General features: G+C 28.7%; 1 protein-coding gene across 1 annotated transcript; it reads left to right on the top strand.

Moving 5' to 3' along the window:
* Positions 1-18,554: 18,554 nt before the first annotated feature.
* Positions 18,555-23,029, top strand: LOC114393294 (gibberellin 2-beta-dioxygenase 8-like). Its single transcript, XM_028354575.1, has 4 exons — positions 18,555-18,782; positions 19,407-19,850; positions 21,219-21,543; positions 22,614-23,029. The coding sequence occupies exons 1-4, from the start codon at positions 18,739-18,741 to the stop codon at positions 22,845-22,847; spliced, it is 1,047 nt and encodes a 348-aa protein (XP_028210376.1). The 5' UTR covers positions 18,555-18,738; the 3' UTR covers positions 22,848-23,029.
* The last annotated feature ends 702 nt before the right edge of the window (positions 23,030-23,731 follow it).

Here is a 23,731-nt window from a genome sequence, read left to right as displayed (position 1 = left end):
CATGACCTTTTAATACAGGAAGGAGGCTAGGTTTGGCAAAAGTCTGAATAGTTAGATTCAATTCGCTTCTGTAATTAGTCAGTGAATCATACAATACGCCAAAAGAGGAAAAAGTTATTGAAATGATGTTGGTTATAGATTGACAAGACCGTGGGTTACTTTTCAATTGCAACTGCTATAAAGAACGGTGCCATGTTAAAGATCGAAGGAATGTTTACACATCCAATCCAACTGTTAAAAAGGGGAAGCATGACCGCATATATGGAAACCGGATTAACTAATCCACCCTACATCATGAAAGAATATTAAAAAAGCAACATCAACAAGTATTCCAATGCTTAATTTACCCAAAGCAACACATGTACTAGATCCAACCCATATTTATTTATAATAAAAGCAATATGAATATCAGATTCTATCTCATTAAACAAGTAAATATATAAAAAATAGTGTAATTAGAAAAGATATATCACTGAAAATGCTTTATCCTAATGTCATGCTGACTAAAATAAATAGTATGAAAACCTTCCTATCAAATATAATAAATCCAATCATTGTATCAAAGTTGCTTTCGTCGAGCATGAATTAGTATCAGAAGTGCATATCTTTCCCAAAACAAAAAAGATCGGGGTTAGGAAATTGAAAACTTTTAGCTTTGGTTTGGTTGCGGGGAGGAAGTATTATTTATGAAGAATGTTTTAAAAAACAGCGTGGATTTCACATTTTTTGTTATCTTTACTTTAATTTAAATATATTTTTTCAATTCACTTTTATTTTTTTTTTCTCTTTCACACACTGAAACACACCCTTAAGTTACATTTAATTACGAACGTATGGCAACTTAAAACTATGACCTAGCTGATTGGGCTAGGAAATTTACCCTCCTTGTTTAGGAAAAGGAGGAATGATAGAAAGATGCAGTTGGCGTAGAGATAATGAAAAGGGACATTTTAGCCAATAATCATTATTCATTAGACAACAGATGAAGATCTGTGACCTGTAGGCCATTCAATTCGCCCATTGCCACAGTGTTTATATACTGCCATTGATTAGGAGCATAAGGTGCTGTGCTACTGTAGTACTTAATTGGCATCTGTAACAATTAATGGAAAGCCTACTGTACAAACTTTTTCATATGTGGACAATGGCAAATTGCATTCCCTTCTTCTTTTGGGATATATATGGTTATTGCATCTGAAAGCAAACGTCCCTATCGTGTGTCTTCTTCTGGGGTTATTCGGATTCTCAAATCTCAACCATTAAAACGTTCATCATGGCAACGTACACTTTATGAGAAGAGACCACGCCGATGCAATATGTAACAATGCCGACAAATCCCACGTGGTCCCTCTACTGTTTTCATGTAGAGGATCATGTCGTGACTCATGACCATGAGGTTTATTAGCCCTCGTTCATTGCTTCTGGTCTTATGTGAAATTTATGAACAATATAGAATCCTCACTAGTAATTTTATCAAAAGAAGAAAACTTGACTTACTTTATACATTGGTGTCAGTATAATTGAGTTTAAGTATGTTTTTGAGATAGATAAAAAAATATATATACAGTAGTTAAGAGAAGAGACCTACTAAGAGGAAGCTAATTAAGTTTTTCAGGAAATATTAATTATTGATACTTGTAACATACACCAACATTATGGCCAACTTTATTGCAATTGTGCTCTGGCTTTATCCACATTGCCTCTTTTTCCAGTGACATTGTTCTTATATTTAACACTTCTAAAGCCATTATCAGTATAGCTTGCAAGGACTCGTGAATATCCTCCATGTGATCATATAAAATAATTATTTCTTGTTGAATCTTCAGAGATTATTTTGTTGATATTTGGTAGGGATAATGATATTTGGACATTTCAATAACGTTAACGTGCATTCCATTGACATCCTTCATTTTTCTTTATTTATCTTTTATTGTCATATTATGCTATCAATCATTTATATATTTCTTCTCTCTTTTTATCTCTCACAAGATATTTATACCCCTGTGTCCAAATATAGTTATTAATTTGTTAGATGTTGTAGCAGCATAATTTTACACCGTACAACCGAATAATGTTCATTCAGTCCCCCTTCACGAATAAAAGTTTACCAATTTTTTAAAAAAGTATTTACCAATTTTTTTTTCTCATACAATAAGTGAAAATAAAATTTATTTTTTAAATTTTTATTTAACTAAACATGTAAGAAAAAAAAAGAGACTGAATATATTTTAATATTTTGGACAAACTATTAGTTAAAATTTATATACAATTTTCTATATTAAAAGTAACAGTGTGTTTGGTAAGAGATTATTTGCAAGAAGCAATTACCTTTTTTTAAAAAAAAATCTCTTTAAGAAAGTTAACAAAACTAAGTGATTTTTTTTATAATAAGTTAGACCAAATATATATGCACTAAGGAAGAATATATAATTTTCCTCTTTTAATAAGTTTTACAAAAATTATACCAATTGAATAACATATTAAAATTTTCATTAAACTATTTTTTTCTTCTTTCGAAAACCTTGTAAATGCATGGATACTATTCAGTTACTTTATTACACTATCAGTAAGTGACGTATTTTCCCTTAAATATTTACTAAAGAAATTATCAAATTCATTTACGTACTAATATGTCACCGAATCACTGAATAATATTATAGCACGCCCACGTGGCCACGTTACATACTTAATACTTTCGGTATATTTTAATTAAATTCATAACAAAAAAGAAATTGCACCTCTCGTGTGGATGGTGTAATGCCACACGACACGAAGACCATCAGAGATAGATGCCTATGGCGCTTCTCATTCCCTCAGCCTTCTTGCATTAGTGATAATCCTCAGCCCCATTTCCTTATTTAAACTCCAACTCATCACTCATCAATCTTCTCTCTCTCAAAAGGAAAAATATATTATACAATCTTAGGAGATGTAAACACCTTTTTGAGAGAGATAGATCTAAACAGAAAAGAAATAAAAAAAATAATTTATTTGATTGATAAATATGATGTGATAAAAAAAGATGAAAAAAAAAAACAAAGAATGTAGTAGTATTTTATAATTGGGTTGTCCAAATATCAATTTTCCTCTCAAATATGCTTATTTTCTTCGAGTTCCTTATGGGTTTAGCAACTTGCAAGAATACTAGTTGTGCCTCTTTCCTAGGAAGCTGCATTAAAAGAGTCATATCTCTCTAAGAGTGTTTAGATAGAAAATTTTAACTAAGGAAAATAATTTATCAAAAAAATTTAAATTTTTTTAATCTAAAATTTATTATTTGAATTTTTTATGAAGAATTTAAATTTTTGAAATTTTAAAACAGAATTTTAAAAAACTAAAAATGTGAAATTTTAATTTCTTTTTAAAAGGTGAGAAATTAAAATTCTGTTCTTGATAAAAAAAAACCTTCCAAAACGTTCGTGTATTTCCTTTATAACATTTATCCTCTCTTTCACTTGAAAATTCTCGAAATCTCCTTCTCTAAGTCGCGACTCTTCCCTCACGTCGATGATCCACTTCTTTAAGAAACAGCGTCTGAGCTCGCAGAACGTCGATCGAATGCGGACATAAGGAGACACATAGAATTGCACCCACTAGTCATGGGAGCCGTCATCGCTGCCCATCACATGGCAAAGGTGTTCACTGGTGCGGAGGACTTGAGTCATGCCTTGTGTAAGTGACTGGATGCTATGATCGGGTATGGTGATGTACGTTGTCGTGTCCCAGTTTTCGTGTGACTCTCCACGCCAAATCACTATTCTTCTCTTTGGAAGCACACCAACCATATTTTTTCTTCTCTTTGCATTTATTTTCTTTCATCCTCACAATTTTAATTTTTTAATCTAAATACAAAATTTTAAAAATAAAATAATTTTAATTAAAGTATTTAAAATTCTTAAAATTTAAAATTTCTCAAAATTTTAAATTCCCTTGTCCAAACACAGTCTAACACTTTCAAACCTTCAAGACACTTCTCCTTTTTCAGCAAAACTCAAAAATGATCAGGTAATCAAGCTCTTCAAAAATCAAACAAATCTCCTGGGTTCTATTTTTTTTTTCTTCATCTTTTCTTTTATTTTCATACATTTCCCTCCATTTCAAATTTCAACAAATCATGATAAAAAAAAATATTGACATTTTTTTCTTTCTTATGTTATTGTTTGGAAGGCCTGCTGTGGAGAACTATACATACACGGGCAGTGAAGAATCTGTTCTTTGAAGTGTTGGAAGAAATGGCTGATGGGTTGGGGATCCAACCAAAGAATGTGTTTAGTAGGCTGATAAGCGATGAGATCAGAGAAGCCATTGCTTATTTAGGGTTAATAGCTACCCGGCATGTCCAGAGCTTCATGAAGTTGAAGCACCGAGTGGACGAAATTTGTTGGATTTGGCAAACACACAGACCCTCAGATAATATCTGCCCTGAGATCAAATAACTCATCAGGACTTCAAATCTGTCTAGAAGATGGGACTTGGGCTTCAATCCCATCGGATCAGACTTGTTTTTTGCTTGCAAGTACAGCAGAACAATTACAAAAGAGAAAAATAGAAAGGGTATATAGAAGATGAAACATGAAGATATTCATCTATTATATATATATATATATATATATATATATATATATATATATATATATATAATTGAAAAAGGGATTAAAAAAAAAATAGAAGAGAAATGTGGAATAGATTTGACAGATTGCTGCAGGACAGAATGAAACAGAGGAAAGATAAAGGAAAAGTTTATCCTCCTATTGGTTTTTGTATGGTTACGTGGGATAAAATTAGTAGATAGAATTTTAAAAAGTTAATTTAATAAATTATAAGTATTTAGTAAGATTAGTTGTTGAAGTAATTAAAAATTATGATTTATTTAAAAAGAATAATTAAGAAATTGGATAAATATATTAAAAATAAAAATGAAAAAAAATAAAAAATTAAAACTAATATTTAAAAAAATATTATGTCAAATAGTATTTTATTTCATATGTTAAAAGTTATTCAGAAACTAGTAAAAGAAGCTTGTTATACTCAACCATCAAATAAACTTAAAACAAGTTTTTTAATTAGTAAAAACAAAATTATCTGAAATGTGTTGTCAATAATAACTTATTTCCCGTGCAATATTAATTTATGCTTAATTACTTGTAAAGAAAATTATGGTACTCACTGCGATATCTTTTACCACAACAGTAGCCACCAACTATTGAAGATATTGCTTTCAATTAGTAAAAAAGTAGAAGAAAAATGTTTTATAGTAGTAAAGGCTACAACTTTGAAAGTAAATGTGAAGGACATTTGGTGCAAATCGATATCTAATCTGTTTTCTTAAGGATTACAAAGCATACATGTATACACTATTACACTTGAGACTGAAAAGCATATTGGAACCTCCCAAACAATGATAAGAAGAACAAAATGAGATGAGAAAATAAAGATAATATTGGAGGAGTGATGATAGAAAGATAAATATGTGTTTATGTGTTTCAAAGTCTAAATTATCAATCTCTTACATAATGTTTATAAGTTTGATAACCATTAAAAAAAGTTAATAAATAATATTTAATTTTCAAATTAATATAAAAGAAATGTTAATAAATTTATTTAATTACAAAATACAATTATTTGTAATTTTTAAAATGATAACTATTAGAAAAAACTATACAATTATCTATACAATAAAGGTTGTAAAAGAATAAAATATTTTATTAAAAGGTAAATGAAGAAGAAGATAAATAACATTTAAATACCTTTCAAAAAACATTTAAATAACATTGTATACATAACTAAACTAGTAAACAAAAATAATTATTATATATATATATATATTAAAAATAATTTGTAATAGGCAGGGGGCCAAGTAGGTTCGTTATTAATGACGACAATAAGAGTTATGATGATGATGCTAATATCATTGGTGATAATAATGATAGTGGTGATAATAGTATCCACACTAGTAGTGGCCAATAATATACTTTAGAGAGGAAGGGGGTATTTGTCTCCAATAATATTTCTTTTTTCATAATATAACATGTATAATGAGTTTTATCCCATTAATTTATATATATGCATATTTTTCTACAGCTAAATTAAATATTCTAGATTGACCACTGGTGGCAACGACAATAAATGGGTGGTGGTGGGATAGCAATAGTAGTAGTGATAATGATAGAGGTGACATTGATATTGGTGGTGGTGATGGCAGTAGCATTAACGATATTAACAAAAGGACCATGCCAAAGAGTGTGTTTTTAAAATTAAGTTAAGTTTATAAAACTTTTTTTTCTTAATTTTAAAAATGAATATAAACATATTTTAAAAATAAATTAAAAATTATATCGGCTTCATTTTTGTCTAATACATTTTGCATGTTTTCAAAATTACATTTAATTTTTTTTAAAACAAAAAACATAGGACTAGGCAATTTACCCTGCTTATTTTGGAAACGGCATAATAATAGAAAGATGCAGTTGGTGTAGAGACAATGAGGAGCGACATCTAGTTTAGCCTATAATAATTATTCATTAAACACTACATGATAGGTAAAGAGATATGGCCAGTAACTTTTATCACAGTTGATAGATGTTAGAATTCCTTAAACATGCTGAAAGAGATTCAATTTTCTAATCATGCATATAAAAAAGATTTTATTAGAAAAGACAGAATACCTTGCTTTTTAGAAAAAGAAAAAAAAGAGAGATATGTTAGGTGAGTGTGTTTTGCGTTTATATACAGTCATTGATTTGGAGCACAAGGTGCTTCTGTGGGTGGCATCTATAACAATAAATGGAAAGTCTATTGCAAAAACTTTTTCACAGTTGGCAGTGGCAAATTGCATTCCCTTTTACTTTAGGGATGGTTGAATCTGAAAGCAAACGTTCCTATATATCGAGTGTCTTCTTCTGGGTTTCGGATTCTCAACCATTAAAGGGTCCGACATGTAATGGTCCACCGTTCATGGCATGGCTCCATGTAGATTCCATACGTAACGAATCCATTATTAACGACAAACAAAAAATTATTTTAAATATAACTTTTTTTTACTCAACTTTTAGTATAAGTACTGAATAATATTATAGCTTATGTAATATTTTTGGTAAATTAAAAGTAGGAAGAAGAGATACCCGAAGGAGTTTGGCCTGGTGGAAGTATATTAGGTTCGCAAGACGAGAGTGTATACAGAAATTCTTCATAAAGAGATTCATAGTTTGATTCCTGCGAAAAACATTTTTTTGGATATGAAATTTATCCATGTCGCTCTAATTCTTCCGACTCTGAAGTTCTCTCTCCACAATTTTACGTAATAAAAGAAAATACAAAGAAGAGATAAGTGTTATTTTTTGTTTTATATAAAAGAGAAAGAACACCTCTATTATAGTTTAAATTGGTCAGATTATTTGCTGTAAGTTGTAAATAAAGTTGATATAACAATGTTAATTAATCAGAAATATTTTTTAATCAATATATTAAAAAAAGGTAATTATATATAATCAGACTAAACAAACTTTAATAACTTAAAATTAAACAAGTAAAAGACCAGTTAAAATATGACATTAATGCCATTAGAAAGAGATATTATTTTAATTTAAAAATGATAACTTAAAAATATCAATTATTTAAATTAATTTGAAAATAATTTATAAAATAACAAATAAGAAATATTAACCTTTTTAAAATACTCAATCAAAATACCACCATTTCATTAGTGTGATTGAATGGAACTTTAGAAACACTGAAACAAAGCAGGACATATATACTTGATCATGAAAATTTAAAATTAGCATTATTTTGAAAATAAGGCAAAGAAACAAATACATTTTAATATTTGTTCAAAACAAAATGAAAAACTTGATTTAAAAATAACATTAATTTATTAAAAATTTGTTTATAATCAGTATGGGTAAAATCACTAAATTTTTACCATTTTTTATGATACAAAATTTAAAAAATTATTATCTTACTTTTGAAGATGATATGGTATTAGAAATATATTTAAATATTAGAATTATTAAAGACTAGCTTATCCACTAATCTTTCCAAACACTTTCACCGACTTACAAGCATTCAACTTTTCAACTTTTCCGCTCCTAAGCTTATGTTTGGCAAATTATTTAAATTAATTTCTAACTTTTTTACTACTCTTTCAGCAAATAAGCTTTTTTAACATTTTTTTAAATATTTATGAAAGTAATTTTTTAAACTCTAGTTTATAACTTCTAATTTTTTTATATTTTATTTATTTTTTTATATGATGAACAAAACTATCTAAAAATATGAAAGTTAAAAGTTGGTAAGCGATAGATTTTAAGCTAGCTTGTTTATCTTAAGTGTTTGGTAGATATGTTAGTTAAATAACTGAAAAATATATATAAAAAATAAAAGTTAAAAATTATTATTTTCTTACACGCTACTAAAAACGTTAAAAATTACTAAAGAAAAAATTTTCATTATTGAACATTCTAACAAATTGTTCAGCTAATAAAAAAATTACAAATTAATTAAAATAACTTATCAAATATAACTTTTATCCATAAATTATTATTTTTTATTGAATAATAGTGTAAAATAATTTTTTACACTATTGATAATATTTCTTCTCTTAATTTAGTTCTACATAAATTAATTTTAATTTATGCAGTAAAAAGAAATAATTTTAATTTATAAAAAAATTCATTTGATCTTTTTTCTTATTTTCTTCTACTGTCACTCTTTTATTGGATGCTCAACATTTTCTCTGATATATATTTTTTTAATTTGTAAACAACTCTATTCAAAGCTGATTTCTTAACACTTAAAAAATTAATTGAGTAATGACTGTTGGATGGAATTATTTACAATTTTATGTCCGAACAATAATTCTTTAAAAGGATTTTTGTTGACATTTTGTATTTTTGAACATATCATTCACATCCAGCACACTAGTATTGAAAATATTCGGGGAAAAAAAGAGCATTATCCTCTGGCTCAGCCCCATTCCCTTATTTAAACCCCAAGTGATGGAAGCTCTCTCATCAATAATCATCTCTCTCTATCTCTCACACGCTTAATTTCTTCGTGTTGCTTCTGTTCGAACTGGTTGTAACAACTGCACATGTTCACTTTGAGATGTATCTTTGTTAGGAGAAAACAAGAGGAAAACTTGCAAAACCAAACATTAGGAGATAAAGTAAGTATATGTTTCAATGAAATTAAGTGATATGTGCATATACTTGTTGCTCGTGTACAAAATAATGTGTGTTTGAATGTGTTGAAAATTTGATAAAACCTGACATTTATGAGAGTAAAACGTAGATGGGGGTTCTTATTTAAAGGGACTATTATAATCTTTATACAAATAACCGTTCAGTTACAAAACTCGACTGCAAAGAGTCAATCAGGACTTCAAATTTATCATGACTCAGATCTATCTCATGACAGATACTAGAAATTCAAATCTATTATGAGATAGGTATCTATCTGTTCTCAGCAAACTCAATTAAATTTTGTCCACTTGAACTTCATCAAGCTCTAGGCATGCCGGGTGGTAACGATTTCTTCACTGCGCCTATGTAATCCTCCACTGCAGAAGAGGAATGCATATAAAAAAAAATTATTTTAAAAAAATTTACTTTTCAAAAATACGTTCAGTTCCTCCTGGAAATATTTTTTGAACGGTTAGCCAAGCATGTTATCTCTAGTAAAAAAAAAGTATCTATTTCCTTTTAACCATCAATAAAGAAATGGAAAATAGAAGAGAAATGCGCAATAAAATTGTCAGGAGTGGTACAAGAAGAATGAATGAAATAAAGCAAAAAATAAAATAAAATAAATGTGTAGAAAATTTGTACGTCCATAATGAAGGAATAAAAAAAGAAATAGAAAAAAATGTAGATTATCAAGAATATGAGTACCAAATTGACTTGTTTTCTTTAAATTGAAATTTCATTTAGAGTTATACTATTCTTTTATGTTTTATGAGATTTATTATAATTTATTTTTTAGAACTCCTTAAAAATAAATTATAGAAAATCTTATATAATATATAAATGAATAATATATATATATATATATATATATATATATATATATATATATATAAATGAAATATCAATTTACAAGAAAACAGCCCATTTTTATTAATATTTAGATGAAACAAAATTGCATCTACCTCCATAGAAAGTCTTTCGACTTATAATCTGTCTGCAATTATATCAATATTTTTCACCCACTTTTTTTTTTCTTTTACCTTTCTAATACTTTTGTTGGGACATTAATAGAAAATTTCACGGTCTGACGGCTATCCTGGCTACGGACGTCATGTGCCTTATAGGACAATTGTTTGTCAAGTACATTATATTATGAATAATGAACAATACAAGAAAAAAATAACAAATTTACGTTAGTACTCCTTTTAAAATAATTTATTTTAATACAATTCATATTATTATATATAAGCGTAAAAATATTTTCAAAGCTTTAAAAGCTTTTGATGTTAGCAACCAACGGAGAAAAGAATGTAAAAAAAAAAACACTGAACAAGCTGCAAAGCTTATCTTTAGATAACAAGTGATTAATGCTATATTTAATGTTTTCCTTATTTTATTATTCTTTTTAAAATCAGACCACTTATAAAGTTCATAGATTCCAAGATCTAAAAAAAAGGAGGGGAGCAATTGTTGAATGTGTCAACGAAGTGAACGTAAGAGAAAAGCCTGCATTTATCTTCTCTCATATAATAATTTTTTACTAATCAAACAGACTTATAGTATTTTATTTTTATGATGTTATTTTTTATTTATAATGAATTTGAGTCCATTTTTACGGGAAGGATTTAAATACATTTCGTAGAGATAGAAGTAGGGTTCAAAACCGAAAAACAAGAGATGAAGACAGTAGGATTGGGATAGAAAACATATTATTTCCTCTTCTTTCTTCCTTCACAATCTCGATTTGATATTTTTGTTTTAACTTCTTGGTTGTATTCATGACTATGGTTGAGTAGTTTTCTTATTAACATAGGATTGGGCGATTGATTTCTTGCATTTGATTTTTTTAGTATTATGTTTCTCTGTACGACCGGCTAACCATCTATTTGCATAATCTTAGGTATGTAAGAAAGAAATAAAAGGTCAACTTATATACTGGATCAATAAATAAAGCAATTAGGATTTGAATTCAGTAAAAAAAAACTTAGGATTTGAATCACAATCAGTACAACATAGTTTCTATATCCATCAAAGAACAAAGAAATTAATAAAGAAGGTAAAGAGTTTAATTTGAATTAACTAATATAAAAGTAGCAAGGAGTTAATTTTATTAAAGACTCGGAAAAATAAGGTCATTTTTAATTTATTATTTAAAATTTACTTTTATTTATCTACGCACTTGACATTTTTTTTATGTTTCACTTTAGTATCTGTCGTTAATATCATTTTGTTAAGTGATGACGTGATGAAATATCATGTCATCAAGCTTAATCACTGACACATCCAAATTTTGACTCATTCACGTGTTAGTCATGTGTTACCATCATCCCTTCCCTTATTCACTTTCTTCAACCTCAGCCTACTAGCTTTGCACCTAAACAGAAACTACAACCTCTCTCTCTTTCTCCATTGTAACCTCACACCCTCTTTACCTCATCTGCCACTCCTTTCAGTGCTTGAGTTCTCATGCCTACTCTCTTCTGCCATAGAACAAAGCTCATTGATGGGATCGTTACCAGGGTTGCTCCTTTCGGCCACTCCTACTCCTTCGGTTCAAGCTGAATCAGACAGTCAAAAATCCTGAACACTTTTTCCATCTTACGCGCTTTGATTTTGACCTCCATGAGTGTGTAGAGTGCGTCAGTATTGCACAGGTCGGTGCTAAGGCGCTCTTCGAGAAGCCTCTCGGCCTCCTCCTCGATGAAGGCGATGTCAATTTTCGTAACGGGGGAAGTGAGCGGGGCAGCGAAGAAGAAGAAGAAGAAGAAGTACATGTTAGTGATTAGGCTTGATGACATGATATTTCGTCTGTTATGTCATTACTTAATAGAATAAGACTAACAGTAGGTATTATAATGAAACAGAAAATATCAAGTACGTAGATGAACAAAAATGAATTTTAAGTAGTAAAGTAAAAATAACCTATTTTCTATGTATGATAAACATATTTACGTCTTTTATTAAACATGATCTTTGTATCTTAAAAGGGAATATATACCATTTCATGTTAATTAACCTTCAAATGGTAATCTATCTAAACATATAAATAATAGCAATAAATCCATTTATTGTGGTTGTACAAAATCCAATTCGAAAAATTATTTTTGTCATTGATTTTCCTTTAATTGATATATATATATATATATATTCTTACTTTCAATCTTTGTTTTTACCCTTCGATCTCTATATTACAAAATAATTGTTTCTCGCTCTCTTATTGAATTGCGATAAATTAGTAGAATTGGTATTCTCTCCTAACACTAACTATTTCTCACTCAACAACCCTAAAGGGAGTTAGGATTAATGAATGGTTTTTTGGATTTGGGATAGGCAAAATTGCACTTTTGGTCCCCCAGTTTATCTTTAATTTCGGATTTGGTCCCCTTATAATTTAATTCACAAATTTGATCCCTCAGTTTTATAAATTCATGCAAAATTGGTCCTGGAAATCCGATTTAGACGTTCACCGTTAACCTCAGACGTTGACTATGACGTGTCAATGCCACGTGTCAATATCACGTGTCAATGCCACGTGTCAACGTCTAAGTGGTTCCCTGTAAAGGCTTCATTTTTTGTAGGTAAAATTGCACTTTTGATCCCCCAGTTTTACTCCAATTTCGATTTTGGTCCCCTTATAATTTAATTCGCACATTTGGTCCCCAATTTTATAAATCACTTTATAAATTCAGCCAAATTTCATTACTAGAGAAGTTGTATTTCAAATTTCAAACAAAAATATCATTATCATACATAGACCACTTAAGCAGTCGTATACACATAATATCGCATGGGGGAGCAAAAAAAGAAAAAAAAAAAAGGGGATTATTACAGAACCTGTTAAAGTAAGAGATCTGAAAATTTTAGACCCAGGTTGGGATTCATGCACCACTTTCCCAAGTTGAACAACCCCGAAAGTGGGAGAGAGACATAGAGTGGTTTTTCTCTGGGTTCCAAGTGAGTGAAAAACTTGCGATGAAAAAAAAGTGTGAGATTTATCAAGACCTACCATGTCTCTAGCACCTGTGGCTAAACCATTCAAAAGACCAATTTTGCAGGAATAATTTATAAAAGGATTTATAAAACTGGGGAACCAAATGTGTGAATTAAATTATAGGAAGACCAAAATTAAAATTGGAGTAAAACTGAGGGACCAAAAGTGTAATTTTACCTACAAAAATGAAGTCTTTACATGGAACTACTAAGACGTTGACATGTGGCATTGACATGTGGCAGTCAACGTCTGAGGTTAACGGTCAACGTCCAAATCGGGCTTCCAGGACCAATTTCGCAGGAATTTATATAACCAGGGGACCAAATTTGTGAATTAAATTATAGGGGGACCAAATCCGTGATTGAAGATAAAGTGGGGGATCAATTTTATAATTTTACCTTTGGAATAAGATGTACTATGTGAAGAATTATTTCACTTACATATACTAACTAACTATTTCACAATTACTATCCAAGACAAATGTTTATGGGATCCTCGTCATGAGTAGATGATCCATAATTAAAACATTCAAGGAGAATTCTTGAAAACATCTTACAGATATCCTAACCAAGGAAAAGGAAGCCTAGAAAGTCGGACTGACGGGCGACGAGGCTTCGGCTAGTCTTCTTACTTATTGGGTTGGGAGTTACTATTCTTACCCCCAAATTATTATTCTCACCCTTATAAAGTGTAAATGATCCTTGCTACCCTCCTCTCTTTTCTACGTCCCTAATCCGTTTCCCTTATTTCCAAACCATCCTCTCTCATGACATCCCCACCCCTTTTTCTCCCTTCTTTTTTCATCACACTTCAAACTCCAAACCCCAAATCTTTCAAGTCAATTTTACTATAGAAGAAAAACTTTTTTGGCAAAAATCTTGGACCAAGTACCCTTTGGGACTTGCCACACATTCCTCTTAAAGAGTTATATGAAATAAGCATATTATACACTGAAACCAAACATATAAATCAAAAGTTATGTCCTATCAAACAAACCAACAAAAACACAATTTTGTTTTAAAAGTTATAACAAGATCATATTTTTGTTACATATTTTCAAGGTGAAAAAAATGCAACAAAACATGATTTTATTGTATATTTTTATAACAAAATTGTATTTTTGTTTCATATATTTTTCACCTCAAATATATATAATAGAAACACGATTTTATGATACAAATATATAACAAAATCATGTTTTTTGTTGTTTATGTTTTTCTACCTATATATATGCAATGAAAACATAATTTTATTGTACATTTGTAAAATGAAATCGTGTTTCCATGAGAAGGATAATTTTGGAAATAAGTAAAAATCCACCCACATGGGCGGTGAGAATAGGAGCTTCCTATTGTGATTTATTGGACTGTTTTTCGTCCTATATAGGTGTGACCATTTTGGAATAGACACAACATCTTTTATTGATATATATATATATATATATATATATATATATATATATATATATATATATATATATATATATATATATAATAAAATAAAATAAAAAAGAGAGAGAAGAAGAAGAATAGACACAACATATGGGATACCTAGTGCTTTACACGGTAGTGTTTCCCCAGACGAATGGGGTATTAGACAATTAGTGTCTTTTAAATTTTGGTTTTGATTGATGGAGTTATTTTTCAGCCAAAAAAAATAAGTATATTACTAGCTTAAAATGCAAGGATGTGCAAAGATGACCCCACAGCCCTTGTACAAAATACAATGTAAGTCTGATTACTAGCCTACATTATTCATACCAACATATCCAGCCAATAATCACACAAGCAACATTGTAATATGACTCTGCACGTTGTATTTCCAATAATGCTATATACTCCTCTCTAATTATAAAGATTGTTTTTAAAAGAAATTATTTATTCTTTTTCTATAAGATCATTTTATAAATTTATAGATTATAGATGCACTAATTATTATTTTTTCTATATACCCTTGCTTAATTATTCTTTCTCTAAAAAATTAATAAGAAACAAGCTAGTAAGTTGATATACAGAAAAGAAAGGAATAAATTTTGAATGAGTATAAATAATTGACAAATTTCATGCGATAACTATTTTCTTAAGATGAAAGAATTAGTTGAAAGAATATTATATTTAGAGACCGATGGAATAATATCCTTAGTACATTAATTAAGAAACTAAAAAAAATATTATTGGAAAGTGAAAAATTTAACTACTTATAATTTTTACACTGTCTCGTAATTAGCTAAGAGATAATTAATGAAATGTCAACTAATATGAAATTAGGAATGTGTGATAGTTAATTATGGAGAGAGAGAGGAGCATAGGTCTCAAACCCAACCTAGTCATTGACATGATGGAGTTAGTGAGTCAATAATTTTACTAATAGGTCAATAATTCATTTGGTTTGATCTGATATATATTAAAAATTTAAAATTTTATATGTATATATTATATATAAGTATATAATTAACATTATTTTAGTAAGAAAAATTAATTTTTTTGTAATAACAATTAATAATAATGTGACATCAAAATAACACCGTAAAGGTGATTCATTTTTTTTTAAATCAATCGGGTCGGATCGATCCAATTGGAATTCGGTACCTAACTGATCGGGTTTGATTGGGTCTTCCCGAATCAATTGCATGATTGATTCAATAATAAAACTGGTTTGGTTAAGTTTTCAGATTCTAATTGGACCGATTCAACCAATCGGACCAAATCAGATTTAACAACTTTATAGGAGTATGGATAGTTATGAACATTGAAAGAAAACGTGGAGTGGAAGAAATGATTTAATAGAAAAAGTGTCTATAATTTTTATTAGGAAAAAAGTTGAGTAATTATATTTGTTGGTTACGTGAAAATTTCCTGAACAACTATTATATAAGAATAGAGGAAGTAAATAATTTTTCCTTTTAATTTCTTAATTAATATCCTAAAGACATTTATTAATAAGACCATAAAAATTATACTATTTTTATGTAACCAAATAGATCAGATATTACGTTACGTTTATTTCCTAGAAACCCACATGAATAATTTAAAAACTAATCTTTAGCTTCCAAAGGTAGCACCATTTGGCCCCAAATCAGCCATATCAACGTTTCCAAATGAGTGTTATAACTTGAAAACCTGCAACAAAAAATTAATGTGCATTGTTTCTTCCTCTAAACGGAAGAACGGTCATGAGAAATCAAGATCTTGTATCATAACATTTCTCTTTCTTAAGTTGGATTTTGTTTGAATCCTATTAAGTACGTGTCAATTTTTACCCAATCGCTGAAGCATTAGAAGTACAGGTGTACTCCAAAACCTGCGAAAGAAGGGAATATCAGCGCTCGTTCACAGGGTTCTTTGCGGTACCTTATGTATCAAACTTCTTATTTTAGACTTAACTGATGCTACATAAATATTTAATTATTTTTAATATTTATTTAATATTTTTCATTTTTTATATTTCTCCTTTTATTACCTCATAAGTCATATCTCATATTTACTTTTTTTTTCTTACTCTGTTAAATAATATAATTAGCGCTCATGTAATATTTATCTTTAGACTTTAGCATATCGTATGCCAAATTTTATGGTTTTTTTTTATTGAATACATCCTCTTTCTTTTCTTTTTTTTCAATTTACATTATTTTGCAATTTAATTATCAATCTACACTACTTTAAACTTTGTGCTTTGATTCACATCACTGTACGAATGAACGTGACAAAAGAAATACTGCTACAAACTCAAATGAACATGAATACACTCTCTTTCACTTTTTTTTAAATTTAAAATATTATAAAATATAAATATTATATTATATAATTTTTAATTGATTTTAAAATTACTTAAAAATTTTGACTACTTTTAACAAATCAGTAATCGAAATACAAGAAGACATGTATCATGCACAACATATTTCAGATCATCATTAGTTTTGTCATATTTGTGTTGTAATTGTATTTTTTAATATGTTTCATTATTTTCAACTATCATCTCAGTTACTACACTTTGAAATTTTATGTTTATTATATAAAATAGATATATCAATTATTTTTTCATTGTGCTTTTTAACTTGTTTTAATACTACCGACTAATTTTCTTATTTTTTAATTAACAAACACAAAAAAAAATATCAACAATACATAAATTTATCTACAAAATTACATACAACATAACTAAAAAATTGTACTATAATTTTATCCAATTTGTTTTCTTTTTCTTTATATGTATATTTTTTAAAAAAAATAAAAAGCAAAATTATAAAATTTAATTTAATAAATAAATAATTTTAAAACCAATTTTAAGAAAATATATAATATACTATTTATATTTTATAATATTTTAAATTAAAAAAAAAAACAAAATGGTGAGAGAAAGTGTATTCACCTTCATTTGAATTTACAGCTGTGAGATCTCTTTGGTCACCTTTATTTGTAAAATGGTGTGAATCAAAACACAACGTCCAAAGTAGTGTAAATTGAAAATTAAATTGTAAAGTGGTGTAGATTAGGAAAAGATAGGAGAGAGTGTGTATTCACGGAAAAAAAAATCAAATTTTATTCTACTATAATGATATTCTGTTTTTCTTTTAAAAAAAATAAGGATTTTAAGTAAAACGAATTAATTTTAATTAAAATCAAATTAAGTTAATTTTAAAATAGAAAGACTTAATTGACTTGCCCAATCAAAATACAAGAAAAAGTGTATTGAAACTAAGTTTTATAAAACAATCAATCTAATTATCCAAATACTATTAATTATTCTTCATGGTTGCACCTTAACGTTTTTTTTATTAGGGATAGTTACTTAATGTAATGAAGGTTAAATCGTGCATATATTGCTCCAGTTTGATATTTAACAAAAATATTTTTTTATCATATTTTATTTATCTTCTGATGGAATCGGAAGATTAAAAAAAATATATTAAGACATAATTGCTTCTTACTATTCCAAAATAAATTGCCTAATAGTGAATTGATGATGACAGAGTTATAATCTATTATATAAAATAGTATCATTCAAATACTACTAACAAAAATAATTACAAATATATAATAAATATTTGAATGTGCACGGTAATATTGTGAAATTTGATTGGTTGCTTATCTTGTCCACGCTTTATGCTTTTTACTTTTAAGACACTGCATTTCGCGGCTACAAGTCAAGTCTTGATTTTGTATGTTGTAGTTGGTTGCATGGGGAAGTCCCCTCTTTATCTGATGATATATGCTTGTCCGCGAGTTCTTTGCTTTAGCCATACACTTATTTGTAGTGCTATTCCAAGCTTTGTATTTTTTTATCTATTTATTTATTTTAAATACCACCAGCGGTATTCTTTTCATTGCTTCTTAAATTGATGGTGCATATAAATATGTGTGCAACCACCAATATCTCATTAATAATCTAAACTAACCAATTACTCTTCTTGTTGTTGTCACCCTTACAATTTGATCCCAAAACTAGCTAGAAGTTTCTTCTGGCAAGGACTTTCCTTAATTTTAACACTTACTGTTTCTATGCTGTACGTGTTTTCTTATCCGATCCCCATATTAATTCCATACTAAGAGGTAGCATTTGAAAGCTATGAAGTCCGTTAAATGCCATAATCCTCTTCAATCAAAGCACAGGTGAAATTTTGATTCATATATAGTTTTTTATTTATCATATATATATATATATATATATATATATATATATATATATATATATATATATATATATATATATCCTTTCAGCAGGCTCATGGCTGAATTTTTAATTACATATCATATATATCTGGAGCGATCAATCAACGAGAACAATTAATAGAAGTATATGTTTCCCTCAAATCCAAGTATATGGGTATTGGGAAAAAACCCCAGATCTTTATGTATATGTGTTTGTAGCACAGAAATTAGGGCAACAGAGGTAACTACACTAGCACTAAGTACTGGGATTAACATTTTCAGCTCGAGTTCAGTATAAAATTGCTGAAGCTTCTGTTTATTACAGAGAAAGCATTGGGCACGGATGCACGTGTAAGCATATTTGGTTCAATTTTTATATTTAGAGAAACAATTATTTGTTTTTAAAAGTTTTATTGTAAATTTCTTTACAATTAGTTCACGTTAAACTTTGCGCCGACGTTTTCATATATTAATTGAACGAAATTAAAAGTTTGCTGATTTTCTTATCAATCTAATTTGTGACACATACACCTAATAATTGATTTATTTTCATATGATTGAAGCTTGTGTATTATTTTCATATAGCTCTCAAATGGATTGTGAGCCTCCATTCCTTGAAACCTATAAGACCCTTGTGCAAAAACACGTTGAGGATTCAAAGAATATTGACTCCTCCTCTTTGTTGGAGAGATCAGGCGAACTACCTTTGATCGATCTTGGCCGATTAAATGGCGAAAGAGACGAATGTGTGAAAGAAATTGCAGAAGCTGCTAGTAAATGGGGTTTCTTCCAAGTTGTTAATCATGGTATTTCACAGGAGCTGCTGGAGAGACTTCAATTTGAGCAAAAGAAATTGTTCTATCAACCTTTTATTAATAAGTCTGCACAAGTTAATCTCTCTAGTTTATCTGCCAAATCTTATAGATGGGGGAATCCATTTGCTACCAATCTGAGACAATTGTCATGGTCAGAAGCCTTTCACTTTTCTCCGACAGACATCTCAAGGATGGACCAACACCAATGTCTGAGGTATTAATGTCATCTTCATTATTATATTTTTCAAAAAAATATCCAAGGAACGTACTAGAAATTGCAAACAAAATATAAAAGGACAATGAATTAATAACAGGAGCATGCCACTGCCAATTATTATCTTTTTTTTTTAAAGCCAACTGCGTAGAAACATCCCAACATGACCTTAACTAGCACATAAGATGTGTAAGGATTGGAAAAGCATGGTTATCATCATGCCCTCCCGTATACATAGCCATATAGAGCCCCAAAGGAAACCAGTACTCGATGGTCCTATAACTTATCCCTTTTGGATACAATAACCCTTACAATGGAAGGGTCAAAAAACCTCAAAATTAATTTGGACTTAACCACGCCCCCAAAAACCTGAATTAGGAGGGCAAAACAGAAAATAGACCATTGACCGTACTAATTAAAGAGTGCACAAATGCTCTCCTTTGTATGACAATTGAATAGTTGTAATTAATAAACCCAACTCCAATTATTATAATTACTTTATTTACCATTTGATCCATTATACGTATTGAATTTACATCTTAGCTTTCCTATTTTTGGTGTTCTAGGAAGTCATTTTTAACTTAATATGACTATATATATATATCAGATCAGTACATTAGTGAGTGCCTCTGCAACCTAACTCATGATCATACATCTTCATTTTCTTGATCTCTAGATTTTGATGGTAGACGAATATTTATGTCAACTCACTTTTTTTACATTTCATTTATACTCATATCAAATTATCTAACAAAAACAGATCAAAGAGAAAGTATTGTGCAAAAAAAACTCTTTTACAATAAATGTAAATGTCATGTTATAAAGAGTAATACGTGAGAATCACAAATGTAAATATATGAATCAATCAACATAAAATAATTCTAACTTAATCGTCTCAAGTTCAAATTCTAAATATATATGTTATTGTGATAAATATTCAAAGGAAACATTTGTCACTCTTAGTAATCGTGTTATAAAATTTAAATAGAATTGTCTCTTATAAAAATATTTGTCGTCTAATTAAGAGTAATGTGGATAATTAGGGTTTTAAAGTAGAATATTTATTTCCATCACTTATTTTTATACCCATTTATATATATATATATACATATATTTGTTGAACATAATCAATAAACAACACTTGATGTGGTCATATGCTTTCATATGTCTTCATTGTAACCAAGTGGTTGGACACAAATAATTAATGTGATGAAGTTAAAGTTGAATCTTTGTTTGATGATAAACTGGAAGATTAAAATAATATATATATATATATATATATATATATATATATTTATTGTGTTACGGTGCTTTATTTGTTTTTTTGTAAATAAACTTATACAATTAACTATTTTTTAAAAAATTTAGATTAAGCCTTGAAGCTTTTACAACAAGAATGTTCCCTCTTGCCGAAAGCTTGGCGGAAATTCTAACCTGCAAATTGATGAATACGAAATCAAACTATTTCCAAGAGAATTGCTTGCCAAAAAGTTCTTTCATTCGACTGAATAGATATCCCTCATGCCCTATATCGTCAAAGGTGCATGGCCTGTTGCCTCACAGTGATACTAGTTTTCTTACCATCGTACATCAGGGCCATGTTAGGGGATTGCAATTGATGAAAGATGGAAAATGGGTTGATGTCAAGCCTAATCCACAAGCTCTAGTCGTTAATATTGGCGACTTCTTTCAGGTGAAATATATACCTTCATTTATTATAGAGTAACTGATATTATATTTTAATACATGATATATATCTTCTTAATTATTTGTCTTCCCAACACTAAATAAAGAGAAAAAATAAGCGAATAAATGAAGCAAATGTATTTAATAGTAACGTATCTTTAAAATATATAAAACATTTAATATTTTCCTTGTTTGATAAATAGGATTAAGTTATGAAAATGTTGCAAGGAATTTAATCTTTGATCCTCATTAACGTCATTATGCAACAAAAATTATGTTTTCTCAGAATATGCCAAATTTGTAAATTATATTTCCTAATTAAGTAAGGTTCTTGTTTCGTAGCATATAGGAATATAATATGACTCTTTTTCAAAACGGACAATGATTACTTTGAGGAAGTGCCATAATATATAATGCCCAACATCTATGCTTTTCATTTTCAATCAGTAGTACTCCATAATGGTTGAAACCCACCAACTTTTCATCAAATCTGAATGGACCAAAAAGGCTTGCAAATTGCAATTATATGATAAAGAGTCCAATAGAAATTATATCGCTGAATGAATACATCACAAAAAGTATTAACAATAACGTATCAATAAAATAACATATCCATAAGGGTGTGATAAGTTTGGTAATTAATATTGTGCCTTAAATATATGATTATGCGTTTGATTTTTTATCTTTACAGATAGAAAACATCTATTAAAAGAAATTAATTTTTTAAATAAATTTTAATATTACCAGAAATTAGTCTTTAACGTTTTGGCTAAATGATATCTTGATTCATAAAAAATATAATATTAATTAACATTTTTTTTAACTTTTGAAGATAAAAACATGATATCTAGCCTGCATCGAGTTGCTTTATCTTTTTGTCAAAGCATTTTTTTTTTTTGGACTATAATCAAAAAGCTTATCACCAGTGTGAGTGTCCCGAAGATGGCTGACAAAAAGAAGGTATTGCTAGAATACCCTCGATAATTTGATTTTTCTATCTTATTATTTGGTTGACTAGATGTACAGGTGTTCTCAAAGATCTTGTAAACTTTAATTTGTGCATCCTATAATGTGCAGGCATTCAGCAATGGTGTTTATAAAAGCATACAACATCGAGTGGTTGCTGCCGAGAAAGCAGAGAGGTTTTCTATAGCCTTTTTCTATTGCCCCTCAGAAGAGGCAATTATAGAAAGCCAAATCAATCCAGCTACGTACAGGAAATTCACTTTGAGGGAGTATAGACAACAGACTGAGAAAGATGTAAAACAAACCGGGGATAAAGTGGGGCTCTCTAGATTTCTTCATTCGTAGTATAGACATGTTTGATAATCAGTTTAATTAATATCTTATTCAATAAGTCTTGTAACACATACAAGAGTTTATGCCATAAGTGTCTAAAACTTAATAAGTTATTTATGTTTTTAGATATATATGCAGCTAATGAGCTCTTATACAATTTTAAAGTGTTTGGATATATTATTAAATAAGTACTTGTCAAGTCATAATGAAAAATAAAATTTTTAAAAGTACTTTAATAAGTTACTAGACACCATTTACATATTTTTACATTCGGCCTTGGTTTATTTTTCACTACTATTTCATTTCTCTTAAACTTGATTTGAAGGTATTTTATAGGAGCTATTCTATAGCACAATGCAAAAAGTTTTTATGCTTCGAGTCAAATGTGGTCAAGGTTCTTGTACTTTTGTATGGATGAATTTGATCCTCAATTAATTATACAAAACATGTAAATTTATCCCCTCTTAACTTTAAAAAACACAATTAATTCTCGCTGTTAAATCATTGGATGAACCAACATCATTAATTGGTTTTGACAATAACAAACAAATAGCTAGCACAATCTTTTAGCAACTACTCATATAGTCTTAAGATGTAAGATGATGGGTTGGTATTATCAGAGGATATAAGCTATACTTATTTAAAATTATATTGATCTCATATTTATTTTATTTCTTCAGTTTGTTTAGTTATCAATTTATAAGGTGTTTTTACTTATCATTGTCAAAGAGAATGACTAAGAGTATTAAACTAGAGATCAACTAGTCATTGTTCTTGATATCAAAATCACAATCAATCATTAGATATGAGCTCTTCATTTATAAACACAATCTATAAATAAATAAAATTATGAATAAAATAAATATATAAGTTTCCGATGATTTAAGAAATTATTT

The sequence above is a fragment of the Glycine soja genome, chromosome 17 (assembly GCF_004193775.1).
Source record: "Glycine soja cultivar W05 chromosome 17, ASM419377v2, whole genome shotgun sequence".
NCBI lineage: Eukaryota > Viridiplantae > Streptophyta > Magnoliopsida > Fabales > Fabaceae > Glycine > Glycine soja.
Note: the sequence above shows the minus strand (reverse complement) of the source record. Positions and strands in the feature narration are given on the sequence as shown.